We start from the raw sequence: 18,889 nt of genomic DNA on the forward strand, positions 1-18,889 counted from the left end.
CTCTCAGCAATTTTTGATATGCTTACATTTTCTATACCCCCCATTGACCCATTAAATTCTTATAATTTGATTGGTTTCTGGGTGTCAAAACAATAAAATACAAACTTGATTGGATTTTAGTATCCTGGGCATAATTTAAATTGATTGGTTAAATTTATACTGTTGTCAAAACAGCAACCACAGCTCGGGTATCCTTTAACATCCATTTGCTACATGTATCTATTTTGGAGCTGCTCATCTCCCAGCCTTTTCATTCGGGCAGCTGAGCCTGTACTTGAAGTTTACTTCAAAGTTCAGAAAAGACTTGCTATTTAAAGTGAGCTAGATGGTTGGTGCAGACTCGAAGGGCCAAATGGCCTCTTTCTGCACTGTAGGGTTTCTATGATTTAAATACATGCTTTCGACTTGGTAACGCAGAGGGCCGTGCGTGAGTGTCATGGCCCTGACGCTCATTAGGAAATGCTTTTCACTCAGAGGATGTGGGTACTGCCAGCTAGGTTGGCATTTGTTGTCTGTCCCTAATTGCCCCTTCAATGTGTTCTGCCATTTCAGAGGGTCACTGATGTGGAGGTGCTGGTGTTGGACTGGACACAACATAAACTTATAGTTCAGTGGGTTGATTTGGAATCATAAGCTTTGCAGTTGGTCCGTAACCTGGTGTTGTGTGACTTAGAGTCAGAGAGATGTACAGCATGGAAACAGACCCTTCGGTCCAACCCGTCCATGACGACCAGGTATCCCAACCCAATCTAGTCCCACCTGCCAGCACCCAGCCCATATCCCTCAAACCTTTCCTATTCATTCTGACCTTTCAGAGGGTATTTAATACACCGCCATATTGCTGAGAGAGTGGAATCATATAGAGGCCAGACCAGGTGAGGATGGCAGATCTGTGAACCAGGACTTCTCTGTCACTCACAGATTATGAAGCGAGTTGGGCTTTTCCATCAAAAAACAATGTTTCACGACCACCATTAGATTCTTAATTCCTGATTTGTTTTGATTTCAAATTCCACCCACTGCCATGTTACCCGGGCCTCCGGATTAATAGTCTATAGCGATAATGCCACTAGGCCACTGCTTCTCCTAAGTGTGAATGCCAAAGTTCAGTCCATGACAACAGTTCATACCAGGGGAAAAGAGTGCAGATTTTTAAAAAAAATGTTATTCATACATGGGATTTGGGTGTTGCTGGCTAGGTCAGCACTTACTGCCCTGTCCCTGATTGCCCAGAGGGTGGTTAATGAGTCAACCACGTTGCTGTGGGTCTGGAGTCACATGTAGGCCAGACCAGTTTCCATCCCTAAAGGGCATTAGTGAACCAGGAGGGTTTTTATAGCAATCGACAGTGGTTTTATGGGCTACATGTTTTAGCCCAGATTTTCATTGATTTCAGTTGACCATTTGCCACAGTGAAATTAGAAGCCCCTGCCCCAGAACATTGGCCTGGGGTTCTGGATTACCAGCCAGTGAGATTGCCGCTACAGCACTACCTCCCCTTAGATTGGCCAGGCTGTTGTGGTAGGGAAAACACTGAGCCACTGAAAGTTTCCCAGTCTCCTTCGAAGTTCAAAAAGACGCAAAATGTCGAATATTTTGTTTGTAAAATGATTCCAGTTATCTATGTACATTGCTTCTGCTGAGCATGAATGAGCCACATTAAAAGCTCGACTGGTTATCTCCGGTTGTTGCTAACCAGGCTACTAGCACACTCGGGACTGGTCAGCCAACGCTGCCCGATTTAATGCTGTCCCATCCTCTCCAGAGATTTCTGTGCAGACCCTCCACGAGCTTTCCAATGTCTCGTGCTGCCTTTCAGTGAAAGGGGGCAGAGTTGGTAGTGCCGTTGGGTGATGAATGGGGAGGTGGGATTAACTGGATAGTTCAGCGAGGTAAAAACAATAACTGCAGATGCTGAACACCAAATACTGGATTAGTGGCGCTGGAAGAGCACAGCAGTTCAGGCAGCATCCAAGGAGAAGCGAAATCGACGTTTCGGGCAAAAGCCCGAAACGTCGATTTCGCTGCTCCTTGGATGCTGCCTGAACTGCTGTGCTCTTCCAGCTCCACTAACTGGATAGTTCACAGGCACAGTGCACTGTATATCTCAGCGGGCCCTCTAATTCATACTGCTATCGGTATAGATTCAGACCATGGTCTGGTCACTATCCTGGATGTGAGACGATGATACTGCAGCTCCTTGCTTGGCAATTTTGCTGGTATTTAGAATTGTGTGTAATCAGACGTGTGTGCCACTCTCTCAGTCAGAGCTACAGGAGCCTCTCTTCCACTGGGGTTTCAGTGAATGGTTATAGTGGGTGTGTGAGACTTTCATACTCTGAGAAACGTCTGGTGCTGTTAGTTTATAGGTTTTGTCCTTGTGAATTTGTGTGGTGAGAATGTTTCGAATTGTGTAGTAACAGTGAAACATGAGTGGTTTCTCTTTGGGGCTGGTAAGGTTGATTTGATGCATTGAATTGAGTACATGATGGATGAAGTAATTGTTTGCCGCCTTGCACTATGCTCCCTGTATTTCGGGTAAAGGTGTTTGTGCTTTAGGAGGGTTTTAACAGAGAAGTTTTAACAAAGCAATGTCCAAACTACCTTCATAGAACATAGAACAATACAGCCCTTTGGCCTTCGATGTTGCGCCGATCCAAGCCCACCTAACCTGCACTAGCCCACTATCCTCCATATGCCTATCCAATGCCCGTTTAAATGCCCATAAAGAGGGAGAGTCCACCACTGCTACTGGCAGGGCATTCCATGAACTCACGACTCGCTGAGTAAAGAATCCACCCCTAACATCTGTCCTATACCTACAGCCCCTTAATTTAAAGCTATGCCCCCTCGGAATAGCTGACTCCATACATGGAAAAGGGTTCTCATGGTCAACCCTATCCAAACCCCTAACCATCTTGTCAAGGAGGATGATCAGGATGTTACTGAGGGTGAGGGCCAGTGTGGGTCAGAGCTTGGGAGAATCCGTCCTGGTATGGAGACCGTTTCATGGCGACCAAACTCAAGGTTTGCAAGGTAATGGGAGATTTCGATGGAGGAAGATAGTTCGTGGGTTATGAGCTCAATTTAAAAGCCACTGGCCAAAAAATAGAGAGGGGTGGAGATGAGTGTTTTTCCTTGTCTCGGAGCTGAGGGGATTTGGACTACTCCAGCAAAGACGTGGGCCCGAATGGACACCTTCAGTTTTGGTTTCTTTAATGAATTGCATTTAAAGTGCAGGAGAATCTCTGTATGTGTTAGTGCGCACGTATCAAGATTGGTATCGGTGACCAATTCATTCTTTGCTAAGCTTTGAATACAGGGCGAAAGTGAGTACTGCAGAAGGCTTCCTGATGAAGGGATTTTGCCCGAAACGTTGCTTTTCCTTCTCCTCAGATGCTGCCTGCCCTGCTGCGCTTTTCCAGCACCACTCTAATCTTGAAGCTTTGATTAGGATCCTTTCTGCACTCCCAAAGCTACCTTGATTTCTTCCTCATCTTAAACACAGTGCCAATGAGAATGTGGTATTCCCTCAGAGAGCTGCCTGAAGTGTAACTCTAGGCTAGTGCTTCCCCAAACCTGTTACCAGCTGTGATCTCCCTTTGAGGCAGAGAAATGCTGTTAGACCCTCCTTCTCACCCCCCACCCCTCTCAGTGAGGGTGGGCTGGGGGATGGGCTGTGAGGGGGGAAGGGAGGGGTAGACATGATGGCGGTGGCCCGTTAGAGGGAGAGCACTCAGTCGTTATAACACGATCTGAGCTCGAGAACGGCCGTTGCTGACGTAGAGCTCCCCACCCCCACCTGAAGACTCGACTACCCCAAAAACACCTCCCCCCCCCCCCACACACACACACACACACACACACACACACACACACACACACACACACACACACACACAGTCTCTCAAACACGCTTGCTCTCTCACTCTCAGAATTCCTAGTGTAGACAGTGATGTTTGACCCAGTGAGTTCTTTTGCTGTTTTACGGGATTTGAATTAATGACCTGACACAGAGATGGTGATTGCTGAGTTATTACAGAACTTTATCAACCCACAGCTCCCTGTGTGCACTGAGCGCTGCAGTGGTGCTCCCTGGAGATTGTCTGTTTCCCTCCTGTGTGCACCAGCCGTCTCCACACGGACACTGACCTGTGTGCTTGTTTGTGGCTCTCCTGCAGAATGGTCCCAGCAAGCGTCTCACAGGGGCTCGCAGTCCTCCAGCGCTGAGCTCCCACCTGGCAGGCTGGCGGAGAAACGGCGGGTATCGACACCATCCTCTCTGGACATCGCGGCACAGTCCAGGCTCTCGCTCCGTGAGAAGAGCAAGGATAGTCCGACCGAGAGGTCGCATCAGAAGCTGCAAGACCGGGAAAGCGGTGAGTTATCTGCAGAGTATCTACGTCGGTGCGGATGTGCTCTGAAATGCTAAATGCTGGAGATCACAGCAGCTCAAGCAGCATCTGCAGAGAGTGAGTAAGCCAACATCAGCTCTGATGAAGAGTCATCTCGACTCAAAGCTTTCTCTTTCTCTCTCTCTCTCTCTCTCTCTCTCTCTCTCTCTCTCTCTCTCTCTCTCTCCCTCCCTTTCTCTCTCTCTCTCCCTCTCTCTCTCCCTCTCTCTCTCTCCCTCTCTCTCGTGCGCTCTCTCTCTCTCTCTCTCTCTCTCTCTCTCTCTCTCTCTCTCTCTCTCTCTCTCTCTCCCTAAGGATGCTGTCTAACTCGCTGTGGTCTCTATCATTTGTTGTTCTCTGTACAGATTCCAGCAACCAGTAATTTGGTTCCTGCTGAATGCACAAAGTTGGCACAGAGTTTCTGATCATCCAGCTGTTACCTACCCGTTGCCACCCTCACCGTTGTTAATCACTGACTGTGTCCTGGTGGCTGTAATGTAACAGATATATTTACAGATGCGTGAGGTTGCTGGTCAGGTTTCCATCCTGCGTATAGCTGTGTGGGACAATGGCAGCCTGTGTGGTACAGGAGGAGCCTGGGGCCTAACGGCACTGCCCTGGGTGAATAATCCCATGACCCAGGTGAAACCCTTGGGGCCATGGATTCAGAGCCCAGCACCACAGCCGGTGGAGTTTAAATCTGGAATAGAGAGCCAGTATCAGAGATGGATCACAAACACTGTCGTCCGTTGTTGTTTTCCAAAAAAGAAGACTCGTCCGGGTTGACTCATGCCCTTTAGGGATGGAAATCTGCCACGCTTACCCGGTCTGACCTACACCTAGACCCACGGCAATGTGTCTGACTCCCCCCCCCAAGATAGCAGTCAGGGATGGGGAGCAAATGGAAGACCTGCTTTCTTTTCCTCTGATGTCAATGTCTCATGAAAGCGTTAAAACAGGGGTCTCTCCCCCCCCCCCCCACAGACACACACATGCTGTTTGTTACTGTGCCCCTCACGCTATGGGGTTAGGGATACGGAGACTTGCACCAACCCAGCCTGACTATCCTGCTCAGATCTCTGGATGAGATACAGCCAACATTGGTGCCTAAGAGGGAGTAGGCCATTCAGCCCTTCAATCCCATCTGCCATTTGTTTGTGTTCACGGCTGATCTTCTACTTCAGCACAATGTCCTGCACTATCCCCACTCCCCCTTTGATCGTTTCATGACAGGGATATGAACTTGCCCAGCTCCGTGAGGCAGGGGATTCGATTCACCACCCTCGGAGTATATGCGTTTGTCCCTCTCTTAACCCTAAATGGTCTCCCAACATTCTAACACTCTGTATACCCTCCCCAATTCCAACACACAGCTTCCCCCCCTCCCATTCTAACGCTCTGTTCCCCCCCCATTCTAACGCTCTGTTCCCCCCCCATTCTAACGCTCTGTTCCCCCCCCATTCTAACGCTCTGTTCCCCCCCCATTCTAATGCTGTGTCCTCCCCATTCTAACGTGCTCTGTCCATCCCCCCCAATCTAACACTCTTTTCCCCCCCACACACCAACGCGCTCTCCCCCCCCCCATTCTAACGCTCTGTCCCCCCCCCATTCTAACGCTCTGTCCCCCCCCCATTCTAACGCTCTGTTCCTCCCCCCCATTCTAACGCTCTGTCCCCCCCCCCCATTCTAACGCTCTGTCCCCCCCCCCATTCTAATGCTCTGTCCCCCCCCCCATTCTAATGCTCTGTCCCCCCCCCCATTCTAACGCTCTGTCCCCCCCCCCCATTCTAACGCTCTGTCCCCCCCCCCATTCTAACGCTCTGTCCCCCCCCCCATTCTAATGCTCTGTCCCCCCCCCATTCTAATGCTCTGTCTTCCCCCCCCATTCTAACGCTCTGTCTTTCCCCCCCCCATTCTAACGCTCTGTCTTCCCCCCCCCATTCTAACGCTCTGTCTTCCCCCCCCCATTCTAACGCTCTGTTCCCCCCCCAATCTAACGCTCTGTTCCCCCCCCATTCTAACACTGTTTCCCCCCCCATTCTAACACTCTCTCCCCCCCATTCCAATGCTCTATTCCCCCCATTCTAATGCTGTGTCCCCCCCCATTCTAATGCTGTGTCCCCCCCCATTCTAACGTGCTCTACCCCCCATTCTAACACTCTCTTCCCCCCCCCCCATTTCAACGCTCTGTTCCCCCCCATTTCAACGCTCTGTCTTCCCCCATTCTAATGCTCTGTTCCCCCCATTCTAACACGCTCTTCTCCCCCATTCCAACGCTCTCTTCCCCCCCCCATTCCAATGCTCTCTGTCCCACCCCCCCCATTCTAACGCTCTCCCTCCCCATTCTAATGCTCTCTTCCCCCTCCCCTCCCCATTCTAACACCCCATTCCCCCCTCCCTTTGCTTCTAAAGCTCTGTCCCTGGTTCCAGACCTCCGCCCCCACCACCCCGGCTCAGGGGATCATCCTTCCTGTATCCGTCCTGTCACTCTGAACTTTGAATGAGTTGCAAAAGAAAACAAGAGTGGGAGTAGGCCATTCGGCCCTTTGAGCCCACTTAACCGTTCAGTTTGATCACGACTGATCAATCCACCTCAGTTCCCTGTGGGGAAAGTGAGGACTGCAGGTGCTGGAGATCACAGTTGGTGCTGGAAAAACACAGCAGGTCAGGCAGCATCCGAGGAGCAGGAGAATCGACATTTCGGGCATAATCTCTCCATCAGGAATTATACCTGAAACGTCAATTCTCCTGCCCCGTGGATGCTGCCTGACCCTCTGTGCTTTTCCAGCACCACATTTCCCACCCCACCCCTATGGCTAACCCACCCAGCCTACACATCCCTGAACACTATGGGCAATTTAGCTTGGCCAATCCACCCTAACCTGCACATCTTTGGACTGTGGGAGGAAACCCACGCAGACACGGGGAGAATGTGCACATTCTACACAGACAGTCAGACAGTCACCCAAGGCAGGAATCGAACCCGTGCCCCTGGCGCTGTGTGGCAGCAGTGCTAACCACTGAGCTACCCTGGACGTAATACCCCAGTTATGGTCATGGAAGTGGTCGTGGGTTTGGAAGGTGCTGTCTGAGGATCTTGGCTGAAATCGAGTATACTGGGGTAACAAAGCGTTTAAAACCAATTTGTGGTCTTCAGACCTCATAATAAATGATCTAGAATGTATAAGCCTTTCATAACTTTAATAGGACTTCAATATACTGGGTTAATACAGGTCCCCGGCAGTAGGATAGATGCAGAGATGATTTAAAGCTTACGTCATAGTCAAAAGGTGTGATACTGGAAAATGCATATGCTCTGCTGCACTCCCCCCCCCCCCCCCCCCCCCCCCCCCCCCTCCCCCCCCAGGTTGCGTACGGGCTGCACTGTTGCTGAGGGACAGCTGTGCGGGTGGGTTTTGGACTGCGCCATGTTGGTGCTGAAAGCGGGTGCTCCATACATGCAGCAGTGACTGGGTGAGCGGTTCCGTTCCCACCCCCACCCAAAACCTCGGTTTGAAGTAATTGCGGTGTCTCCGTGTGCAGGGTCAAGGGAGAGGAGCAAAGAGAAGAAGCTGCGCGATTTCCTGAAGGTCAAGCTGAAGAAAAAGAAGAAGAAGAAAAAGAAGTCCAAATGTGGTGAGCTGTTTGTGAAAATGTTTGTGACGGTAAATATCCAACAGAGCAGATCAGGAAGCAACCAAGCAACCCCTAGGAACAGGAGGAGGCCATTCAGCCCCTTAATCATGTGCTGCCTTTCAATGTGATTTTGTCTGATATCTCACCTATCTCTTTCACAGTCCCTCATCACAGAATCCCTACAGTGTGGAAGCAGGCCATTCAGCCCTTCGAGTCCACACCAAACTGCAAAGAGCATCCCACCCGGACCCCTATCCCCGCATTTCCCCATGGCTAACCCACTTAGCCTACACATCCCTGGACTCCGTGGGCAATTTCCCATGGTGAATCCACCTATCCTCCACACCTTTGGATTGTGGGAGGAAACCCACGCAGACACAGAGAGAATGTGCAAACTCCACACAGACAGTCATCTGAGGCTGGAATTGAACCTGGGTCCCTGGCGCTGTGAGGCAGCAGTGCTAACCACTGAGCCACCATACCACCCCATCTTTGTGTCAGATTGAAGGTTGGCGTTTGATCACCGATCAATTGCCTTTTGCAGTGTCAGGTCACTGATCCCTGAGGGATTGGCTGCTGATAAGATACTGGAGGAAGGGCTGACAATGCATTCAGAAGTTAAGCACGAGAGAGAGAGAGAGAGAGAGAGAGAGCGCGCAATGGCTAAAATTGCTGTCATTATTTAGTGCATGGGGCGATGAAGAGACAACTGGTGAATGGGCTAACATGTTTCGTATTTTATTCTCTCATGGGACATGGGCGTGGCTGGGTCAGCAATTGTTCTCCGTCCCTAGTTGCCCCCTTGAGAAGGTGGGGGGTGAGCTGCCTTCTTGAACAGCTGCAGCCCTCCTGCTGTGGGTTCACCCATAGTGTCCTCAGGGAGGGAATTCTGGGATTTTGACCCAGCAACACTGAAGGAACGGCAGTATATATTCAAGTCAGGATGGGGAGTGGCTCGGAGGGGAACTTAGTGGGTGGTTCTCCTGTGTTTCTGCTGCCCTTGTCCTTCTAGATGGAAGTGGTCGTGGGTTTGGAAGGTGCTGTCTGAGGATCTTGGCTGAAATCGAGTGTCAGGAATCTTTGCCTGAGATGATGCCTTTTGCTTTGTATATAAGAAATAGCGCTGTGTGTTTTGTTAGGAACAGTGCTGTGATAACAGTAGAGGGATTGGGTGGGGCAGAGACACAAATAAAGTTGATGCGATATTACAGGCAGGAACTCGCATTAACAAAGCGTTTAAAACCAATTTGTGGTCTTCAGACCTCATAACAAATTATCTAGAATGTATAAGCCTTTCATAGCTTTAATAGGACTTCAATATACTGGGCTAATACAGGTCCCCGGCAGTAGGATAGATGCAGAGATGATTTAAAGCTTACGTCATAGTCAAAAGGTGTGGTACTGGAAAGGCACAGCCAGTCAGTCAGCATCCGAGGAGCAGGAAAATCTACGTTTCGGGCAGGAGCCCTTATCGGGAATGGTCCTCGGATGCTGCCTGACCAGCTGTGCTTTCCCAGCACCACAATGTTTGACTCAGATCTCCGGCATCTGCAGTCCTCACTTTCTCCTTGCATCACAGTCACTCAGTTTATGAATGAATGGACAATGCAAATTTGTTTAAAAATGATGTTTAATTAACGAAAATATTATGGAATTATATGGTGAAGTATTGACAATGCTGACTGGAACGCTAGAAGCTGATTACTGGAAACCTAAACAAAGGGCCACAGAATGAATCCCAAGAATAAAATCTCACAGTGCTAGAGAAATTCACCAGCACCGGGAAACAGAGGTAACATTTCAGGTCCTGCGTGACCCTTCCTCAGATCTTCTTTCTTCTGAAGAAGAAGAGTCCTTTCAGAATAGAAATGTTAACCCCTCCCCAGAGATGCTGCCAAACCTGCTGAGTTTCTCTAGCACTTCCTGCTTTTATTTGAGATTTCCAGCATCCACAACATCTTGCTTTTTGTCTGAGATCCAGGAGGTCTGGGCAAACCTGTTCAGTCGAGAGAGTTGTCAGGTCACTGGGTATACGGTCAGGCTTGAGGTCTTGTGGTGCAGAGGTAGTGTCCCCACCTCTGAGCCAGAAGGTCTGACTTCAAGTCCCACTTTTGGAGGCTTATCACAGCATGTCTGAACAGATGGATAAAGGTTGTTTTATTCTTTGAGGTGAGATTGGAAGAGATATGGGAAAGGAGTGCGTCAGTGCTCAGAAGGCAACCAGTATGTTAGCTTTCATAGTGAGAGGATTTGAGTACAGGAGTAGGGACATCTTGCTGCGGTTGTGCAGGGCATTGGTGAAGTAACATTATTGTGTGCAATTTTGATCTCTTTACCTGAGAAAGGGGAATGCCACAGTGGGAATGCTGGGAAGGTTCACTACATTAATTCCTTAGACGGCAGGACTGACATGGAGAGACTGGATCAGCTCGGAATATGTTCACAGGAGTTGAGAAGAATGTTGGAGGGATCTCACGGAAGCCGATGAAATCTGAACAGGGCTGGACAGGAAGGATGTTCCTGATTACCGGGAAGTCCAGAATCAAGAGATCGCAGTTTAAGGATGGCCATTTAAGTTGGAGATGAGGAGAAATTTCTTCACCCAAGGAGTGAGAGTTTGTGGAAGTTCTCTGTCACAGAGAGTGGTTGAAGCCAGAGTATTGAATATTTTTCCAGGAAGGAGTTAGATATTGTTGTTAGATCTAAAGGGATCAAAGAGTACGAGGGTGTGAGGAGTAAGCAGGAACAGGGGGCTGAGTAGGATGATCAGCCATGATTGTATTGAATGGTGGAGCAGGCTCGAAGGGCCGAATGGCCTATTTTCTATATTTCTATGATTAAAACTGTTTGCCCACATGGAGAGTAAATGTTGAGCCAGGCTGAAGCTAACTTTGCGTTTCTATCCATTGATTAATCCTTTACAATCAGTTTTTGATGCTAGGAAGTTTTAAAAAGATAGCTTTTGTTTCACAGTTAGCTTCTGTTAGGATTTGATATGAATTTACATTTGTGTGTACTTCTGTGACTCTGACAGCAGGTAGCGCAATTGTGCAGTTTGTAGAGGTTCCATATTGAGCTCAGTGTGCAGAAAATGACCCCCATTCTTATCTATTCATGTCCTGACTCTGCCTTCTCGTAACACCTTATTCACCAGCTACACCTCATCACACCAGCCTCAAGGGGGAGCTGCTGTCCTCAGGTTCAATCATCCAGTAATCCTGGCTACTTCTCCGGGGGCCCAGGTTCAATTCCCACCTCAGGAGCTGGTGGGATTTAAATTCAGTTGTAAATTGGAAACTAAAAGCCGGTCTCCATGATGGTAAAACGGTCATTAATTGTCATAAAATCCCATCTCATGACTCTTAGGTAAGGAAATGTGCCATTGTTCCCTGGTTTATACATGACTCCAGTCTCTCAACAATGTGGTTGACTCTTAGCTGTCCTCTGAAATGGTCTAGTGAGCTACTCAGTTCCAAGGGCAGCTCAGGATGAGCACCAAGTGCTGGTTTTGCCTCGGTGACGCCCACTTCCAGAGAAAGAGTAAATACATTTCAAAAAGCGTTCCCATTTCCATTCCTGTACAGTTGTCCCTCAAATTGCAGTCCAATTCCCATTGATGGAATTGTTATCAAAATAAAGGGGCAAACCTTTTGGGATTGAGCTGAGGGAAATGTCTTCACCTGGAAAGTGGTGAGCCTGTGGAATTTTCTACCACAGAAAGTCATTGAGACCAAAACGATGTGCTTTCAAGAAGCAGGGAGAGACAGCCCTTATGGCTAAAGGGATCAAGGGAGATGCGGAGAGGGGAGCATGAGGATATTGAACCGAATGATCAGCCATCATTACTTTGAATGGTGGAGCAGGCTTGATGGGCCCAATGGCCTACTCCAGACCCTATCTTCTATCCTTCCGTGTAGATGGCTGGCTAGCATCGGAGGTCATGAACTTTTCCACCTCTGAGATGGAGGAGATGAGATTTTACTCTCTCAGTTGGTCATGAGGCTGCATGCTGCTAGCGCACAAGGGAACTTCACTCTGGATTTTCAATGCTGAACCTGAGTGATGAGCATTGCCTTACTCCCCCGGAAATATTATTGACAGAATACTGCAAAATATTGCTCAGGTCAAAACGTCAGGTGTTCGAGTTCAAATTAATTATGGTTCCTCGTCTCCTGTCAGATGGAGAAAGGTTAACTGTGTAGATTAGCTAATTAAAATGGATGTGGAACTGGATGGCCAGTGGGATGTGGAAGGAGAATATCTATGTTGGTGGAAAATGGGGAAAGCTTTGGCGTGAATGAGTAAGACGACAGGATCCTTCAGTATCGCGAGAGCATTAACGAGGAGCTGGGTGTTGGGTAACCCTCGTCTGAGGGGGGGCTGCTTCAGTCGGGGGGGTGGGTCTGTGTCTGTGTGTCCATCTGTGTGTTCCTTTGACATGGCTGACAGCTCTGGGGCCTCTCCAGCTGGTGGGGTGGGAGGATATCAGAACTCACCCCTTCCCTCCCCTCCTTCCCACCTGGCCTCCCTCCCTCCCAACCATCCCTTCCCCGTTCCTCCTTCCCCTTTCCTCCTTTCCCTTTCCTCCTTCCCTCCCTTCCTCTTTCCACCCCATACTCCCCTCTTTCCCTTCCTTCCCTCTCTCCCTCCTTTCCTCCCTTCCCTCTCTCCCTCCTTTCCACCTTCCCTCACTCCCCTCATTCCTTCCTTCCCTTCCTCCTTCCCTCCCCTCCCTCCCTCCCCACACTTCCACCTTTCCTCCCTCCCCCTCCATCCTACTTTCCCTCCTTCCCTCCCTCCTTCCCACCTTCCCTCTCTCTCTCCCTCCCCCACCTCCCTGCAGCATTTACGCAGTGTCCAGCCTCTGATTGATGTCTCCACACAGAGCTTTTCCAGTCTGTGCTTCACACCCCACAGGCTAGGGCATGCGTCCCTTGCCTTCCCTGGGACTGCTGTTTTAAGCACTTGGTATTGGGGGAGGCAATGGCCTAGTGGTATTAGCACTTGGCTCTTTATCCAGAGACCCCAGATAATGCTCTGGAATCTGGGTTCGAATCCCCACCATGGCAGATGGTGGAATTTGAATCCAACTTTTAAAAAATGGAATCAGTAATGGAATGAAGAGTCCAATGATGACCATGATCCATTGGTGATTGTCAGAAAAACCACTTTGGGTTCACTAATGCCCTTAAGGGAAGGAAACTGCCATCCTTATCTGGTCTGGGCCCTACAGGCAAAAGTGAGGACTGCAGATGCTGGAAACCAGAGTTTAGACTGGAGTGGTGCTGGAAAAGCCTTCATCAGGAATAGAGGCAGGGAGCCTCCAGGGTGCAGAGATAAATGGGAGAGGTGGGGCTGGGGAGAAGGTAGCAAAGAGTACAATAGGTGAATGGGGTGGAGATGGAGGTGATAGGTCAGAGAGGAGGGTGGGGGAAGGTAGCAAAGAGTACAATGGCCTAGGTGTGACTCCAGACCCACAGAAATGTGGTTGACTCTTAACCTCCCTCTGGGCAATTCGGGATGAGCAATAAATGCTGGCCCAGTCTGTGATGCCCTCATCTCATGAATTAATGCGGGGAATAAAAGAGTCCCAAACACATCACTGCCACCTCCATTATCTCCCTGCCCCTCTTTTGTGTTTTACTTTGGTCCAGTTTGTGCGATTTTATTGGGCAGATTATGCTGACCTCTTCGAATTCTTTGATCGCAGAGTTTTCTGGCAGTGAGAGAACGTAGATGTCTCCAGAGATTTCCCGCCGAAAAAATCCACGTTCCCTTCAACCAGATCGTCGTCCTCTTACAAATATCCCTTCTCTCATAAATATACGTCCTTACGCAGTGCTGACTCTGGATACTACATAGAAGGGCTGAAATTTGACGGTTGGTGACCCGACGTTTTTTCTCTTTTACCACATTTTCTGTAAAGTAGTGTAATGCTGATGCCCTGTATTGTATTCCAGTAGGAGCGAGCGTTTGCTGGGGGTGGGGGGGGGTTATGTGACTGGATGTGTAATCCAGAAGGTTTCATCATAGCATCCATACAGTAGGGAAACAGACCATTTAGCCCAACAAGTCCACACTGATCCTCCAAAGAGTAACCCACCCAGACCCATTCCCCTACCATATTCCTCTACATTTACTCCTGACTAATGCACCTGACCTACACACCCCTGAGCACTATGGGCAATTTAGCATGGCTAATTCACCTAACCTGCAAACATTGGACTGTGGGAGGAAATTGGAGCACCCGGAGAAAACCCACCCAGACATGGGGAGAATGTGCAAACTCCACACAGACAGTCACCCGAGGCTGGAATCAAACCCGGTGCGTGGCGCTGTGAGGCAGCAGTGCTAACCACTGAGCCACCATGCCACCCAGGTTAATCTGGATTAGTGGTGCTGGAAGAGCACAGCAGTTCAGGCGGCATCTAAGGAGCAGCGAAATCGGCGTTTCGGGCAAAAGCCCTTCATCAGGAATAAAGGGTTTTTACCACCTAGGCTAATCCCCTGGTAACAGGGTTCAGATCCCGTTGTGGGTGGTGGAAATTAAATTCCATTAATAAAATTCAATCCATAAAATCTAAAACTGCATGTTAGTCCTGGTAATGGTGTCTGTGATTAAATGGTGTAAAGACACGACCTCTCTGTGTTCACTAATGTCCTTCAGGGAAGGAGGTCTGCCATCTTTACATGACCTAGTCTGACCTACGTGTGCCTCACAGCAATGTGGTTGACCGTTAGCTGCCCCCTGAAACGGCCTGGTTCAGGGTTAATTCAGGGTAGGTGACAATTACACCCACGTTCCACAAAAGAGTAAATTTGTGAAGCAAAGTGTTTCGCAAATTGATGAGACTTTCTCAAAATGTTGAAAGTGCCGACCGAAGCTTCCTTGATGGATGACCTTTCAGATGATCAAAAGGTTGACGGGGCAAACATAGAGAAAAGTATTTCCTTTTGTGGGGGGAGGGGGTGAGAATGTTCAAGCCAGGAAGCCATCATTGTAAAGCTAACATGAAATTAAGAAAAATATATTAACCCAGTGAGTGTTTAGACAGTGGGTTTGCTGTCACAGGGAATAGTTGAGAAGATGTATTTATGGAATACTGTGGGAGAATGGACAGCAAGTTGTACTAGTGAGGTTTGCTGAAGGTTGATTTTAAGGTCAAGTGGTTCACTGTTGCCTCACAGCGCCAGCGACCTGGGTTTGATTCCACCCTTGGACGACTGTATGGAGTTTGCACCTTCTCCCTCTGTCTGTGTTGGTTTCCTTTGTGTGCTCCGGCTTTCTCCCACAAAGATGTGCAGGTCGGGTGAATTTGCCACGCTAAATTGCCCATAGTCTTCAGGGATGTGTAGGTTAGCTGCATTAGTCAGGGGAAATGTAGAGTAATAGGGTTGGGAATGGGTCTGGGCGGGTTACTCTTTGGAGGGTCAGCGTGAACCTGTTGGGCCAAATGGCCTGTTTCCTTACTGTAGGGATTCTGTGGTGGTTCAATGGTAAAAGGGAAATCAAGTGGAGCATTAAAGCTGGCACAGCTTGGTATTCAGTGTAATGTCGAGAGACAGTGAGCTGTGTGTTATGGGGTTGCTATATTGAAGAATCAAGGAACATGCATGGTGATTAAACATAGTCATCTTTAGATTAACATCTAAATGTACCATAATGGAAGTTTAATGTAGTCTGCAGTTTCGGATCAATGCCCGATTTGCAAGTTATGGAGGAGTAATTTGAAAGCAGCGACCAGAAAGTTTCTATCTAATTTATAGACCGGGGTTAGGGGTAGCAGGTGCAGGTCCTGTTGCACTGTATCATGTGAGACTGCTGTCGTGTATCTCCCTGCTGCCGAGGTGCTGTGCAATGTGGAAAGGGCAACTCCTGCACAACCAGCGAGGTCTGCACTTTCTGACGAGCTGCTGAGCTGCGCTGGGGAACCCAGCTGGTTCAGTTTGCAACTTTGACACGAGGCAACCCCAAAACGTTCCGAGGCTGTGGTGTATGTGGCAATCTCCGCCAGCTCTCCCTATTCGCCTTTCGCTTTGCGTTTATAAGTTTTAACGGGGGTGACGGCGAAGCTTTTCAAGGCTCCTGTGATGCAGTGGTAACGTCCCTGCCCCTGGGCCAGAAGGCCCATGTTCAAGTCCCATCTCGGCATGGGATAGTGACAGAGGCATCAGGTTAATTCCTGCTTCCAGCTCGCACCTTTCACCTCAACCACAAGCTGCCCTAGAGTTTTACAGCAAACAAAATACTTTTCTAGCGAAAACCTTCTAACCACACGGCTGCAGTGAAGTAAGTTACTGCTTTAAACCCGGCCTCCCGTCGCTATGTTCTTGTGGTTCAGCAGCAACCTTTTGGAATTCTAAAACGTGCAAGCTTCCGTAATCGGGCAGATGAATTATTTGGAGCCAGCAGTTTGAAACAAAAATAGCATTAATGCGAGTTGAGGCCAATCTAATATCTCTGGCATTCAGAATCCAAGAAGGTCTGTTTCTGTGGAAGATTTGTGAATCATACACAGCATCTTCAGGTCGCCATCCAGTCTGGATCAATAAATAAAAACCTCGTTTATAAACCCTGGAATAGGTACGAACGAAAAGAGAGGTTGCTTTGGGGCAGTTGATAGAGACCCAGAGATATACAGCTCTGTCCAACTCGTCCATGCCAACCAGCTATCCTTACTTAACCTAGCCCCATTTTCCAGCATTTGGCCCATCTCCCTCCAAACCCTCCCTATTCATATACCCATCCAAATGCCTTTTAAATGTTGTAACTGTGCTAGCCTCCACCACTTGCTTTGGCAGCTCATTCCATACTTGATGATGGAAAGGAGAGGATGGGATTGTTGCCAGTGCGTTGGGAATTATTCAACAAAACGTGACTGTTCCTTGCAAAGGTGAACGACCTCGGGCAGTCCCGCTGTTCAGTCACCAATGGCGCACATATACATGAAGTTAGTGGAGGAACATGAGCCACAAATCCTGCCACCTGGTGGCCAAATGTCAGCATAGTGGCTCAGTGGTGAGCATTGCTGCCTCACAGCGCCAGGGACCTGGGTTTGATTCCTGTCTTGGGTCACTGTCTGTGTGGAGTTTGCACATTCTCCTTGTGTCTGCGTGGGTTTCCTCCCACAGTCTGAAGATGTGCAGACCAGGTGAATTGGCCATGGGTGTTAGGTGCATTAGTCAGGGGTAAATATTGGATAGGGGAATGGATCTGGGTGGGTTACTCTTCGGAGGCTGAAGCAGGGGCCTGTTTCCATAATGTTGGGAATCTAATCAAAATGATTGGTTTTCCAGAAGGTTCTGAAAGAGGAGTGAGAGGTGAAGGAGCATAGGGTTTTTGTGAGGCAAGAGGAGTTCCAGAGAGTGGAAGCCAATGGGGGGGGGGGTGGGGGGGGAGGGTTGTGAGGAGGAGAAATTCCAGAGAGTGAGAGCAGGGAAGGCAGGGAGACTGGGTGTAAGAGCCACAGGTAAGAGGAGGCAAGAGTGCAGAGGAAGTTGTGCAGATGAAGAAGTTGTGTTTACCCAGTTATCTCCTGTATGAATGCACAAGAGGTGCACTAAGGAATTTGAGTCCTGTAACACTACAACAGAGCAAAGTGTTTTTTTAGAGTCTGTACAGATCCAAAAGGGTCTCTTTTTCTCGATTCCCGCTGATGTACCGGTGCTCTGCTTCCCCGGTTTTGCAAAAGACTTGCAAACCACTTGGAGCCTGCTCTCCCATTTGCGTTTTTCACTGTTGTGAACGAACTGGGTGCTTCCCTGGTACTTGTTACCATGAGCACGTGTGACAGCCGTCCTCCATGTGTCAGACCTTTCAGATGACGACCCAACGAGTGACTCTTCGACGGACAGCCTGCTGTGGAGCGAAGACGACTACAGTCAGGACGTGGATGTGACCACAAACCCCGATGAGACTGGCGATGGCGACGACAGCCAATTAGAAATTGTCCGCTGCATCTGTGAGGTGGAGGAAGAGAACGAGTTCATGATCCAGGTATCGGTAAAATACTTGCTGTTGTGTCGCCATAGTCTTACTAGACCGTAGGGGGTGCTCCCTCATTAGAGAGAAGTGACTGGTGGTGACTTAATCTGAGGGTCACCAGATTCAGGCAAGCGAAGACGTTGAGAAAGAGAGTTATAGAGTCATAGAGATGTGCAACACGGAAGCAGACCTTTCAGTCCAACCCGTCCATGCCGACCAGATATCCCAACCCAATCTAGTCCCACCTGCCAGCACCTGGCCCATGTCCCTCCAAACTTGTCCTATTCATATACCCATTCAGGTGCCTTTTAAATGCTGTAATTGTACTAGCCTCCACCAGTTCCTCTGGCAGCTCATTCCATACACGTACCACGCTCTGTGTGAAAAAGTTGCCTCTTAGGCCTCTTTTATATCTTTCCCCTCTCACCCTAAACTTATGTCCCCTAGTTCTGGACTCCCCCACTCCAGGGAAGAGATGGTAACCTCAGACCTTTATGTGAATTGAACCCACGCTGTTGGCATCACACTGCTCTGTAAATCAACGATCCGGCCAACTGAGCTAAACTGATTCCTGGGTATTATACTAGAAGACAAGTGTACCCAAATGATTCCAATAAAAATTATTGGAAAACTATAAAAATAAAAAACTATAATCTTTCAAGGCACCAGAGGACACCAATTTTAACAAATTGCTTTTAGAAAATGCAGGTGAATGAGAACTTTTTCTTTGCCAGAGTGAGTTGTTTCAATTTGGAATCCACAGCCTGAAAGAGCATAAACAATAGGAACAGGAGTAGGCCATTCAGCCCCTCGATTGAATCCTGGCTGATCCGACATACCCCTCGGCCACTTTCCTGCCTTTTTCCTGTAACCC

At 48.9% G+C, this 18,889-nt stretch overlaps 1 protein-coding gene across 1 annotated transcript in view; it reads left to right on the forward strand.

Moving 5' to 3' along the window:
• LOC140462879 (PHD finger protein 20-like) overlaps window positions 1–18,889 on the forward strand; it is a 93,432-nt gene that overhangs the window by 56,318 nt on the left and 18,225 nt on the right. The window contains exons 12-14 of the mRNA XM_072556297.1: window positions 4,182–4,379; window positions 7,938–8,030; window positions 17,852–18,027. Of these exons, the coding sequence (XP_072412398.1) occupies window positions 4,182–4,379; window positions 7,938–8,030; window positions 17,852–18,027 (467 nt within the window). The remainder of the gene's footprint in view (window positions 1–4,181; window positions 4,380–7,937; window positions 8,031–17,851; window positions 18,028–18,889) is intronic.

The sequence above is a fragment of the Chiloscyllium punctatum genome, chromosome 37 (assembly GCF_047496795.1).
Source record: "Chiloscyllium punctatum isolate Juve2018m chromosome 37, sChiPun1.3, whole genome shotgun sequence".
Taxonomy (NCBI): domain Eukaryota; kingdom Metazoa; phylum Chordata; class Chondrichthyes; order Orectolobiformes; family Hemiscylliidae; genus Chiloscyllium; species Chiloscyllium punctatum.